At 52.3% G+C, this 12,405-nt stretch overlaps 2 protein-coding genes across 4 annotated transcripts; both read right to left on the minus strand.

Moving 5' to 3' along the window:
- Positions 1-262: 262 nt before the first annotated feature.
- On the minus strand, positions 263-4,838 carry TREML1 (triggering receptor expressed on myeloid cells like 1). The gene is made up of 6 exons (XM_045843711.1): positions 4,744-4,838; positions 4,227-4,547; positions 2,267-2,369; positions 1,783-1,868; positions 1,197-1,249; positions 263-821 (listed from the first exon to the last, which is right to left on the minus strand). The coding sequence occupies exons 1-6, from the start codon at positions 4,787-4,789 to the stop codon at positions 510-512; spliced, it is 921 nt and encodes a 306-aa protein (XP_045699667.1). The 5' UTR covers positions 4,790-4,838; the 3' UTR covers positions 263-509.
- Positions 4,839-5,897: 1,059 nt separating this feature from the next.
- TREM2 (triggering receptor expressed on myeloid cells 2) lies at positions 5,898-12,132 on the minus strand. 3 transcript variants are annotated; one of them, XM_045843616.1, is made up of 5 exons: positions 11,987-12,132; positions 10,111-10,461; positions 8,661-8,733; positions 7,800-7,993; positions 5,898-6,199 (listed from the first exon to the last, which is right to left on the minus strand). In XM_045843616.1, exons 1-5 carry the CDS (start codon positions 12,024-12,026, stop codon positions 6,162-6,164), a joined length of 696 nt encoding a protein of 231 aa, XP_045699572.1. In that variant the 5' UTR covers positions 12,027-12,132; the 3' UTR covers positions 5,898-6,161. The 3 variants fall into 3 exon arrangements, with proteins under 3 accessions (XP_045699572.1, XP_045699571.1, XP_045699574.1); XM_045843615.1 differs by lacking the exon at positions 5,898-6,199 and adding an exon at positions 7,368-7,715; XM_045843618.1 differs by lacking the exon at positions 5,898-6,199 and adding an exon at positions 7,371-7,705.
- Positions 12,133-12,405: the final 273 nt, after the last annotated feature.

The raw sequence follows: 12,405 nt of genomic DNA on the forward strand, positions 1-12,405 counted from the left end.
GCAGAAAAGATTTGTAGACTCAAGGAAATGAATCTATACTTTCAGGTATCATGAGAAAAGCAGAAAATACTTTTGAAGAAACCTTCTTGGTGTCCCTTGAGTGAAAATGCATTGCAGTGTCTAGAACAGGGAATGAAACCTCTTTTCACTGGCTGGGCAGGTCATGCAGTGCAAAATCCAGACTGGAGTCTGTTCAGTTCACAGCCCGTGTAAATAGTCAAACTGGGGCCATTCCCTTTCCCTCAAACATCAAGAGTTCATATATCATCATTTAACATTTATTTAGCCCAGGGGTGTAATGGCAGAGGAACCAGCATGGGAGACTTCTCCAAGACACCTCAATCACACCCAATCGTCACTTTCAAGGTTAGAAAAGTCAAGACATTAGATTAGACCCTAACATCCCCAGTTGCTCTGACACACTAAGGATGTAGGGCATGGACTGGCTGGGTGGACACACAGAAAGAAGCCCAGGACGGTCTCTGTGAGCACACAGTGTGGTGAGCAGCTCAGCTGGGTGGAGTCTGGCTATTAGGAGGATCCTGGGCTGGCTCCCCGGAGCCCCCTCCACTCTTGTCCCCTCCAGGGAAGATGACTGTGGCATATGTCACAGTATTGGAGCAGGTCAGGACCTCAGGAGTCAGAGGGGATGAGGAGGATGGGGCTGGGTATGGGGGTTTCCTTGATGGGGGCTCAAGAGGTAGGCTGGTATAGGTGTTGTCATCAAAGGAAGGTGGTGAGTCAAGCCTCGCATATGGTACATTTGACGGCACATCTACAGCCAGTCCAGAATCATCGATGTGGACCATTGAGGAGGGTGCCTATAACAAAAGCAGGCAAATCAGGGAAAGGGAGAGCACCTTCCTCAGCCCCAGCTCCCTTTGGGGTGAATCCCAGGACCACACTGGATCTGTCTCTCAAATCCTGAATATCTCAGTGGGCAAGAGGGCTCCTTGAGGATTTTTAAGCCCCAAGTTTTTTTCCCAAATCTGGGAAGGTAGATACCAAGGTGGGAAGGTAGATACCAAGGTAGGAAGGTGGAACCATCAGTACCAAGTTGATAGCATTTAGGGAGATGGTTTGGACCCCGGCTAAGTCCCAGTCCTTTCTCCACCCCTTCAGCTTGGGACCCTTCAGTGAGCATGGCAGGTAGAGGGTCTGGGGAAATTGGCTGGGAACCCACAGAGGCCTCTTACCATGTCTGGAGCTCCACTGCTCTCGGATTGGCCACAGAAAACAAGCCTGTTCCCTGGCAAGACAGAGGATAGCAGCACAGTCTGCTTCTTGTCCTGGCTCAAAGCCCATCCCCTCATCCCCTCACCCACTCCTCTTTTCAAGTCTGGACTCACCTTCCCCTCTCCCACCACTGAACCTCCCCACTGGGACTCCGCAGTGTTACCCAGCCTGCCCTGACTCTCCCCACCCACTTACTGCTCCCACAGCTCTGGTCCAAACCTGCCCAGATGCTCACCCTAGCTCCAGAAGACCTCTCGTCACCTTTCCAGTCCCCTGTCTATCATACCACTCCATCACGCTTCCCAGTTCCTGTCTTTCCCCAGGCCTGCCCCCACAGAATCTTCTTCCTTCCCTCTGCCCCTCAGCCATGGGAGGAATTCTAGGACCTGGGGGCAGACCTAGAATGTAGACATTGCTAATGCCCAGACAAGCTAATTGCTAATGCCCAGAAAAGCCCCTCTGTAGGGGGCAGACCTACATTCCTGGCCTTGTCTGCAAGACTGGCTGACAGGCCCAGCGGGGCCAGGAGAATGGACCACTACCTACCTTTCTTTCTGGCCAACACAGCAAACAGCACCACTGCCACCACCAGTAAGCCCAGCAGGAGCACAGAGCCCCAGATCAGGGGGGTGCTGAGGGACACAAAGGGACAGGTGAGCTTGGCCCTCAACCTACTTGGGAGCTGCTAGCCAGGAATCCTGGAGCTGTTACACAGGGTACATTTCTTGTGGAGCCATGGTTGGGGGAAAGAGATTTGGGGAGTGAAATGAGGAGGGTAGGTGCAGGCGGGGCAGAATAGAGACATTATACATTATCAGGGTATTCTGACTGAAGACCACGCGGGATGAAAGGACTATTGCTGAACTGGATAGAGAGGATGTCTGTCTCTCTGCCTAACTGCCTGAGCAGAAGTTCCCCAGGAAAGGAAGGAATCATAAAGTTTCTCTTTGGTTTTGTCTGGGGCTCTAAACAAGCCATATCTTCACCACCACCCTTGTCACAGCCACCCAGACACCGTTCTTGTCTGTACCTCTTCTCATCCTGCCTGGGTTCCAGAGGGCTGGCACTGGCTACAGAGCCTGAAGAAAGGTCATCAGCCAAATTGTCAACCTCTTCTTCGTTCAGGCCAGGAGCTGAGTCAGAAGGAAATATTTAATGAGCACATACCCACTGGGGGCAGGGTTAAGGGCCTGTTGAGGTCTGAGCAATGGGGGAGTAGAGCTGAGGAAGGAGAGGTTTGCAGTAAGAAACACAGGGAAGGGTGTTGGGGTATTCCTTAGGGGCCTCTCATACTGGGGGCCAGGGAATGGCATTCCTTATGCTTTACCTGACTGTGAATATGTCCACTTTCCCCTCTACCACCACCTCCCACAGAAACCCAGGCCTCTTCACACACCTGCCGCCATGTGACCCCTGCAGGCTGGCTGAGCCCCACCCCGAGCTCTGCCCTCAGCATCTGAGGAACTGCAGGGTCAGCCCTAATGTGACACATGCCAACTGACCCTTGCTGAGGGAATGCCCAGATCCTGAGGCCCAGTTTGGTGACAAAGTTTCTGTCATCCCTACAATGTGTTCAACTTCAGTCTGAGGAACTTAGGGCTGATTTCTCTGGACCTGAAGATCTGTCTTGGGAACGTGGCCAGTCCTAGTCTCTCCAGGAAGGCAGTCTCACCCTCTTCTCAGGAGAGTCACCATCCCTACTCCCCACCCCATGCCAAACCAAGAAATGGAGGTGCTGTGGCCCCAGTCTTGCTGCATATGTCCTCCTCTCCTGGTACCTTTTAAGCCACCATGGATGAACCTCCCTGAAGCTAAAAGCTTACATTACCTGCCCCCCACATCCTCCCTGGACACTATGCTCCACCTGCCTGACCAAACATGCATCATCTACAGCTGTCGGGGCCCCACACCTGCCATTGCAGGTCCTGTCTCCCTGCCCCTCTTCCAGTGCCCTTGTCACAATTGCAGGAGTTATGACCTGGAGTTCCCAGACCTTGGAGTGTCAAGGAAGGAGGAGGACAAAGATGATTCAGGTGAACAGGAATGTACTTTTTAACATAAAAGAGTAATCATGGACTCCAGATAAGAGGGATTCTCACAACAACTTAGTCCATCCACCTAATTAACAGACAGGGGAAAATGCCTTTCTTAATTTGTCATTTGGGGACTGGGCACAAATTACCTGAGAAAAGACTTGAAAATGAAAAAATGTCAGCATCCCTAAGAGAAAGTCACTAGCAGTCTGTGCTTTAGCAGCTAGCTGACCATTTCCCCTCCAGAACATTTTTTAAATAACATCCTATTTTTCTGGGAAAAATAACTTTAATACTTTCAAGTTTTGTCTAAATTAATGCTTAGACATTAGGTCACTGTAGCCTGTGTGAATGAAATCTATTTTTTAAAGTGCTTTCTGTACTAGTAATCAGGCTTGAGAATATTAGCTTAAATAATAATGACACTTTCCCCACTTTTAAAACGGAATGAGTTGAAGTAATTCAGGCATTGCATGTACCTGTCTGTAGGTGAGACACATACTAGATGCTCAGTGAAGACTTATAAAATGAAATAAGATGAGAATTCAGTAATTTTCAGGTCATCAAAGTCATTATTATAGGAATAAAAAACTGGATGGTATAAAAGAGTAATTCAAGTTGATGTGCCCAAATTAAAACTTTGTTTAAAACATTTCCAAGGAAAAACTTAGCATCAAGTATGTTGGAAATGTTGGACGAGGAGGCCAAGGCCATGGGTGGGGAAGAGGCTCTGCCTTCCTAGGGTAGACCAGCCTGTGCAGGGGGGAGGAAGGGGCTGCATTTGGTTGTTTTATCTAAGACTTCTCAACCAGTTTGGTTTCTGTTATTGCAGAGCTGTCAAAAGGATGTCTCCTCCCAAGTCCTCTATCCCAGAGCCCCCACTCCAGGACCCAGGAGCAGTAGGTGGGAGTGGGAAGGGCAGTTCAGAGGAGCAGTGGCCAGCCTAGGATATCTCACCTGCGGGGAGGATTTTCAGAGTCACTCTGTGCACCGTCTGGGGCCCAGTGTCCCCCTCCACCACACAGCCGTAATCCCCAGCATCCTCCTCCCTCAGGGCAATCATCTCCACCTGGAGCAGGCCACTCCCCAGGTCGGTGAGGAATATGCGGCTGTGCTCTGGTGCTCTGCGATCCACTGCTGAAGACACCAAAGGCTGGTACCCCTCTGGCAAGAACCGGCCCCACACCTTCTGACCCTTGATGTCCTGGAGTCCATAGAAACAGAGCACCTGAAGGGAGCCCCCCACAGATGCCTCCAGCTCCTCAGCCAAGCCCTGGCCTAGGGAAGGAAAGGATGTGGGAGTGTTAGACAGGAGTTGGGGGGACCTCCCAGCCCACCCACTGGCATAGGGACGCAGGGACCTGGAGGTCCTTCTGGGCCCTACACTTGTTATTGTTACCACAATAATGTTGATTATTTCTAGGCATGGAACAGAGTAGGCACGGCCCAGAGTACTGCTCTTTCTGAACCTTACCTGTGAGTCCCAGGAGCAGCAGCAGAAGGAGCAGGTTGGGACCCATCGCTGGGCAGGGAGATGCAGCTCAGGGGCTCGCCTGGGCACTGACACAGCATTCCCCTGGGGGCAGGAAACATCTGCCTCAGACAGTCACATGGGGCTCTCAGCGACATGCAGTGGGAGGCAGATGCTGGTGGGGCCCTCCATGGGTGGGGACAAGGAGTGCTCCCAAACACTGGGTGGCTTATTGCTCAGAAACTGACCCTGAAAGCAGGGAACAGAAAGGCAGGGCTGGGGCTCAGCTAAGGAATAAGGTGGGAAGATCAAGGCAACTGGAGGGCGTTAGAGAAAGACGAAAGGTGATCTTCAGGGTCTTCCAAATACAGACTCTGAGGATGCACAGCTGTGAAGGAGGGAGGTAGTGTCCTACCGGTGGTCCAAGGCCATTCCGATTCTAAAATCTGTACATGTGTCCCCACCTAAGCTTTCAGGTTGTCCTCCTGTGGTGCAGCCTCACCACAGGAAGTCCCCCCTTGAAGATGGACCTGGCCTATCCTTGTTTATTCCCCTGGGCGCTTGATGGACCTTTTCACTGTGGACCCACATTTTTCAGTTTTGGGAACTGCATTACTTCTTTGATAATTGCTCCTCCACTTTCTCTGCCCCCCACTGCCCACCATTTTTCTAGAACTCCCTAATAGTCAGATATGGAACCTAATGTATTCATCTCATGGTCATATTCTTTCTCTCTTATTTTTCATCATTTTTGTCCATTTTGTTCTGATTTTTGGCATCTTTTCCTTCCACCCCTTCTATTATTGTCTTTTACATTTTTATTTTTTTGTGTGTGCTCTTAATTTACAAGATTTCTTATCCTCCAAGCATTTTTTATTTATTAGCATATTTTTGTTTTAACAATACACTACCCTCTCTGTTAAGGAGACAATTCTTTATAAATATTTTCACATTTCTGCCTGGTCGGGGCCTTCTGAGCACAGGGCACTGGCCAAGCTTTGCTCCAGGGTGACTAAGCAGCAAACGTGCCCGAGACACTAGAGACAGGGTTGGCCTGGCCCAGAGACTGGCCCCATCCTTCCCCTCCCTCCCTCCCTCCCTGGAGAAGGTAGGCTTGTTTTGTTTTATTTTCATTTTATTTTTCAGTTACAGTTTACAACCCATGTTATTTTGGAGCCAGGTGGATATTTATTTTTATTTTCAGTAGGAGAGGACCGTGAGGCTCGGAGTTGTTAAGGAATTTGCTTAAAGTTTCTTAGCAGGAGGCAAAGCTGAAGCTTGAAACCAAAGTATCCATCCAGTGTGCCCCCCAGAGCGTCCACGGCAGGGGATCCCAGTGGCGAGGAAAGGCTCGCCAGTACCAGGCACACGGTCTTCAGCATTGTGCAGAGGGGGTGGGCAGCAGGAAGGGGGAACCCGACTCAGTTTATGCTCCACTCAGTCTTGATGACTATCCTGCCTGGGGACATAAAGAGGAAGTTTCACGTGCCCCTGAGTCAGAAGGCCAGCTCGGATGTAGAGGCAGCCTCACTGGGGAGTGGGCGAGGCATGGCTGGGCGGGGCTTTGAGGCTAGAACACAGAGCTGCCCAAGGAATTCAAAACCCCAGGGCCCACACCCAGGTTAGAGGCCAAGCAGCCACGTGGCCCAAGGCAGAATAGCTCCTTTTCCCCCCCTGCCCCGCAGCCCACCCCCCAGGAAGTCTCGGTCCAGTTTCCCCTCTACTTTTGGCCTGAGCTGGGGGTGTGTACTGAAGACTGAGATGAGATTCACTACTATACCCCTCCAAGTGCTTCTCAGGTGCTACCTCTGACTACCCTTTAGAATCCCATCACCCCCATCCCTTCTGTACTCCCAAGATGTCCGGCCAGCTGACTGATTTATTCTCTGTCTCCACCCGCCTGCCATCAGAACGTGGCTCCGCAGGGGCAGGCATCTTTGCCTGTTTTGTTCTCTCTGTGTCTCCAATGCCTAGAATTGTCCTGGCACAGAAAAGATCTGTTAAATGAATAAATGAGTGAATGAGCAGGACTGAGCTAGAGGGAAGGGCACCTTGAATGCTAAGTGCACTTTGGATTTCCAGGCTCTCCTGGGGACTTTGGGTAAATCCTTGCCCTTATGAGACTCAGTTTCCCTTCTGTACAATGAGGGACTTTGATCAGTAGTTTCCAGTTCTGTTGTGTTACCCTCTATAACTCATGTTTTGTCATTCCTCTGGAAGGGAAGTAACATGATGAAAGCAAAGTTCCAAGAAGGATGAATCAGCTGGGAATTGGATGGACTTAGAGTGTGGGGGTGGGAAGGGAGGAGGAAGGCCTAGGTCAAGGAGACCAGCCATAATCTTAGGGAATTTATGGACAGGAGGCATGAAGAGGAGAAGATAAGACAGGGGAGGGGGAGGGGAGGGGAGGGGGAGGGGAGGGGGAGGGGAGGGGGGAGGGGGAGGGGGGAGGGGGAGGGGGAGGGGGAGGGGGAAGACTGGCTGCTAGAGAAATTCCAGGGGAGGAAGAGGACTTGGTAATTAGATCTAGGAAAGGGACAGAGAAGAACAGAAAGACTGGCTACTTTGGACCCTGTGAGAATGGAGGGACATACTATCTGAGATCCTAGGTTCCAATGAGCCCGACCTTTTTGCTCATCAAAATTTATTCTCCTGGCACTGAAGCAAAAGAGAAGAGCTTCCTGATGCCCCAAAACAATCCAGTTAAACATGCAGTCTCAGATTTATTTGTGAAAATGCTTGATGTCTAATGTCTAGAAGTGGGTAGATGGTCTTTCCACCTCCAAGGCACATGTGCCACACGAGTGCGCACACACACACCTGGGGCCAGGGGAAGTAGAGCACAGGCAAAGTGGTGATTTGCCAGAGCAGAACCAGGAGTCTTGGTGGCTGAAGGGCAAGTGTGCAGACCTCTCAGGGCCTGCTGTCCCACGTGGGGTCCTCTCCTCTCAGGTGTCTCTCAGCCCTGCAACACACTGAGTGCGCACACTGCCCCTCTCAGCCCCACCTCCCCTCTCGGCCCCATCCACCCCCGGCTGCACTGTGCTCTCTAAACTCACCTGTCAGAGTCTGGAGCTGGTGGCCTGGGTCATGGCCGCAGTCAGGCCCCCTGGCTGGGGATGTCCCCCATTTCTGCCCATGCCAGGCCGCAGCCCAGAGGGCACTGGCTGCTAGAAGTTTGATGAGAAAGATGCAGGCCAGGAGGAAAAGGATGGAAGTGTATGGAAAGGGGATCTCCTCTTCTGAGAGGCTCCTTAGAGAAATAAGAAGAGCATGCAGGAGGACTCGAGGTGGCCCCAGAGAAGGATACAGAGACACCAGGATCTTCCCACTGCTCAGGGTACCCCCCACCCACCAGCACCATCCATGGTATGGAGCTTTGGGGCCTTGGGAAGCCTGTATTCAGGAAACCTAAGTTCTAGGCATGGGTTTGCCTGCTGAGTGCATTTAAACATACCACCTTTCCTCGCTGAACAGTTTCTGCCTTACATGACAGAATGGAGTGGGGGGGTGCACATGTGAGGGGAGAACATATGAGCCCCATGGTCATGTTTAACAATGTTTAATACAGAACGGATTCTGGTCCCATCAAAGGAACAGATCCGGGGACCCCAGTTTTGCACAAAAGCACTAAAATGCGCATTGTTGCTGAATCGTGGGGATGTCCTAGGGCTGCCAGGGGAGATGCTGAAGGCTGACCATTCAGGAATCTTGAAGCTGCAAACTGTTTATGAAAGAATTTCAACATTTTAGCAACTGGCACAGTCATGCCAACATGCACTGGCTGTTTGGAAGGGTGTTTAGATAAGATCAGTTCAGGCCCTTTCCTGCTCTAACTGTCTTGGAATTTGCAGTTCTGGGACATGCCTGGGACCTTCAGGGCAGTCTGCCAGAGATTTAGGAAAGGCCTGTCACTGTACCTGGAGATGCTGTGCTCCACCTGGGCATCCTTGGGGATCCAGAGCTCACCAGGGTCCTGGTGATCAAGGGGGTCTGTGGGAGACAGAGTCGCTGAGCTTTCATGCCCTCCCCCTGAGGCTGCCTGTTGAGGCGGGAAGAACCTCTCTCTGAGCGGGCAGAGGCCTGTGGGCTCCGGCCCTGTGTGGAGCAAGTTGTCAACCTCTCTGAGTCTCAGTTTCCTCACCTGTAAAGTAGGGCAATTAGGAACATCTCCTCAATAATACCTTTACAAATTTAGTGGGAACATCTTTGTACAAGTGCTTAACACCCCCTACGAGCTCAGTGACTGTGGTTCCCATCCTCCCATCTCACAGGGTCTTTGGGAAGATCAGGTCGACTAACGAATGTGTTCAGAAGTCCTGAGCAAACTGCCAAGCTGTCTGCACCAGCCATGGATTCTTTTCTGCCACCCTCTAGGGAGTCGGCTGAGCCGAAAATGTGTGTGTCCTCACCCCTTATGCCTCTTTCCACTTAGCAAGGTGGTGGAAGTGGGGCTTGGGGTCTAGGGCAGGCAGCCCCTCCTAAACTCCCCACCTTAGACAAATACTACCCTGGAGCCACATTTCCATAAGGGGCCATATTGTGAGGAGGAGGTGGGAAAAAAGAGAGTCAGAAAAAGGACAGCAACCTCAGATTTCTTCTCCTCTAGGACACAATCTCTCTCTGGAGACATAGGCAGATGCTTTCCTGGAGGGCACCCCCTGTGCAAAGCTCATGGGAGGGCATACCCCTCCCCACCGTTTCATCCAGTCAAGCCTGGAATAAAGATGCCAAGCAGTTCAGCAGCAGGCTCGGGGGCCTGGGCTGTCCTGCACCCCCAGGCACATTTAACTCTCGTTACGTGTGCCTCACAGGAGCCCTGCGGAGTCAGCAGGACTGATCCACTCCTGGATAGGGGATTAAGGCCCAGAGAGGAGAAGCAGGGACTCTGTGGCCCAGAAACAAAGACAGTGTGCCTTTCTTGGCTTGTTTCTCTGTACCTGGTTAGTGCTTAATTTATGTTGGTAGGTGCATTGGGTGGTTGGGTGAGGGAATAAATGAATCTCTTCCCACAGCTCAAAGACCACCTACGGTGTTCACGTCCCACCCGATGCCAAAGGGATAAAGCTGTTTTGGGAAGCAGAACCACAGCTAGCTCAGATGGCTCCTGTGCTAATCCCCTTCCTGCAAATGATGCAGTTCTGCCTCAGGAACCACAGTCTGGACAGAGGTGGCAGGGTTGCACTGTGGTCCCCTGAGCAGCGAGCAACATGCATAACCACCCACTGTGGCCCTCAGTGCAGGGACAAGATCTACAGTATGGGTTTTCCCAGGGTTGCTGAAAAGCAAGAGGGAAGTCCTATACACAGACACCGAAGACATGAGATCCAGCCCAAGGGGAGGCCAGGGTGCCACCAGCTGCCCACTCACCGGCCAATACCTCCACTAGGACTTTCCTGAGGGTGTCAGCCTCACTGCCATGGAGACTCTGACACTGGTAGAGGCCAGCATCGTGAGCTTGAAGATTCTTCAGTGTAATGGTAAGGGTGCCACCCAGGGTGTCGTCTGCGATGGCCGTGCTCCCATTCCGCCTCTTCACAAAGGACAGCAGCCATGAGCTGTGGGTGCTGACCACCCGCTGGCATTGGTCCCCTTCACCCAGCTGGCGGCACCAGGCTTTGCGTCTCCCCCAGTGCTTCAAGGAGTTGTAGGGGCAGGAGACCCGCAGGGACTGGCCTGCCATGCCCTGGAACACCGTGGTGTTGTGGGCTGGAGACAACACTGGGGAGGAGACATTCATTCACTCTTTCATTCATTTGCCTAATATTTATTGAACACCTACCATGTGCAGTAAACAAAAGAGACAGAAATCCTGCCCTTAAGGAGCTCAGGTTCTTCTAGAAGTTAGAAGGAGGTGGCACAGTCCAGGCGTAATGTGATTATGGAAAATTGGGAACCATGAACCCCGGGTCCTGGGTCTGGATCTACCATCATTGTACTTGCTGAACATCATTGAAGAAGTAACTGACCCTCTCTGGCCCTTTGTCCAAAAGCCACTGGTTCCAAAGTTCCCTCCAGTTTATTCCATACATTTTCTCCCTATCACATGGAAATGAGACATCCCCTCACCCCACTCCACCTCAAGAGAGAAGAGCTAATGCCCCTCTCATGCCTGGGGCTAGTCCATGTGGCTGGGCAGCCCCTGCTTGCCTGCCCTGTTTATTCCCCTGCTGCTGCCCACGCTGGTACCACTGCCCACGCTGGTACCAGCTTTGCATTCTGCTCTTCCTGACCTTTAGCTTCCAGCTTCCCTATTTCTGTGGCTTCGTTCCCCTTTCTGGATGGACTTGTCTCAGAGCTATTTTGGGGGAGACATGAGGCTGCTATTTTGGGGGTCCTCTTTGGGGTGGGGGAGATGGGCTTAGAGCACCAGTCTACTTCCAGGGCAGGGGCTGCAAGGGAATCATCCAGAGCCCTCTGCCTCAACTTCCTCTTTTCTGATCCTCCCCCATTCACCCCATGGTCTACCGTTTGGTGACAGAAACTTGAAAAATAAGATTGCGGAGCTAGTGGCCTGTTGTTTGGAACCAGAGAGACCTGGTGAGCAGTGGCCCCTTCTCGTGCCATCCCACCATCCCTCTGCCTCCAGGTGGGCCACACCCCCACCTTCCTCTAGCCCACCCCAGCTCTGAGCAGCTGCTAGAGCAAGGCTCCATTGAGAGGGTCTCCTCTCACCCAGGTTTGTGTCTTGCTCTGGGGAAGCAAAGGCACCCTTCCCCCATTGAGAAGGTGCAGTTGTATGCAGGGGGCGGGGGTGTCAATTCTCCCAACTCAGCAACAGAAATATTTGGCCCCCTCACCTCCTCTCCAGAGTTAAGGACCTTCCGAGCATGGGAGGGGGAACCCAAAGCACATATTCTCAGTGGGGTTCCTTCTTCCCTCCTTCCTGACACTCCTCTGGGGCTAGTCTTGTGCTTAAGTTTTGGGGCTCTGACCAGTACCCTCCAAACTTCCCTCAGCTAATCACTAGTGTTTGAAATGCCACCACCAGAGCTCCTTCCCTTTCCATGTGACCAGAATCCACCAGCTCTTTATACCTGCACATGCATAAAGAGTCTGACGTGGGTCCTGATCCCAGGGAGGGAAGAACAGGAAGGATATGGGGTGGGTGGAAAGGGAGGGGTGCAGAATGTGCGAGGACTTCACCCTCCTTCAGCTCAGTGCCCCCCACCCAACCACCCACCTGCCATATACTCAAGGAAGGGGAAGGAAAGAAGCTACCAGCAGTAGAGCGAGGGGATCCTACCTGGGACAGAGAGCAGGATGAGCAGCCAGAGAGGCTCCATGTCGCCCTTCCCTTGCAGAGAGCAGATTCAGGGTGCCTTGTGCAAGATCTTGTCTTTCCCTTGAATTGCAGAAAGGAGAGGGTCAGGACGTCAGGCGCTGAACCAAATCCTGGGGATTGGGCAACAGTCGGACCAGGGTCTGGCTTTATGATTCAGGGAGGGGTTGCAGGGTGGGGGAGGAGAGGAGAGGAGGAGCCAGCCACTGCAGTCTTGAAGCAGGAGGCTGAGGATCTCAGACCTCAGAGAGGCCAGCCCTTCATCCATGCACCCCCCAGGGTGACCCCACAGGGCTGGAGCTGGTCAGGGCTGCAGGCTGCAGAGCCTACAGGGATCACTGCCCTCACCACCGTGCTTACACCCTCCTCCAGTGGCACTGCCG

Source organism: Phyllostomus hastatus, unplaced genomic scaffold, assembly GCF_019186645.2.
Source record: "Phyllostomus hastatus isolate PE091 unplaced genomic scaffold, TTU_PhHast_1.1 phas_contig_40, whole genome shotgun sequence".
Taxonomy (NCBI): Eukaryota; Metazoa; Chordata; class Mammalia; order Chiroptera; family Phyllostomidae; genus Phyllostomus; species Phyllostomus hastatus.

Excerpts from the sequence above, each read along its gene's own strand:
- TREML1 (XM_045843711.1), bottom strand. The coding sequence starts at position 4,789 with ATGGGTCCCAACCTGCTCCTTCTGCTGCTGCTCCTGGGACTCACAG. Across the intron at positions 4,548-4,743 it reads GCTGCTCCTGGGACTCACAG|GCCAGGGCTTGGCTGAGGAG; the intron begins GTAAGGTTCAGA and ends TTCCTTCCCTAG. Across the intron at positions 822-1,196 it reads GCAGTGGAGCTCCAGACATG|GCACCCTCCTCAATGGTCCA; the intron begins GTAAGAGGCCTC and ends CTTTTGTTATAG.
- TREM2 (XM_045843615.1), bottom strand. The coding sequence starts at position 12,026 with ATGGAGCCTCTCTGGCTGCTCATCCTGCTCTCTGTCCCAG. Across the intron at positions 8,734-10,110 it reads CCTAGTGGAGGTATTGGCCG|ACCCCCTTGATCACCAGGAC; the intron begins GTGAGTGGGCAG and ends TGTCTCCCACAG. Across the intron at positions 7,994-8,660 it reads GTGGAGCACAGCATCTCCAG|GAGCCTCTCAGAAGAGGAGA; the intron begins GTACAGTGACAG and ends TATTTCTCTAAG.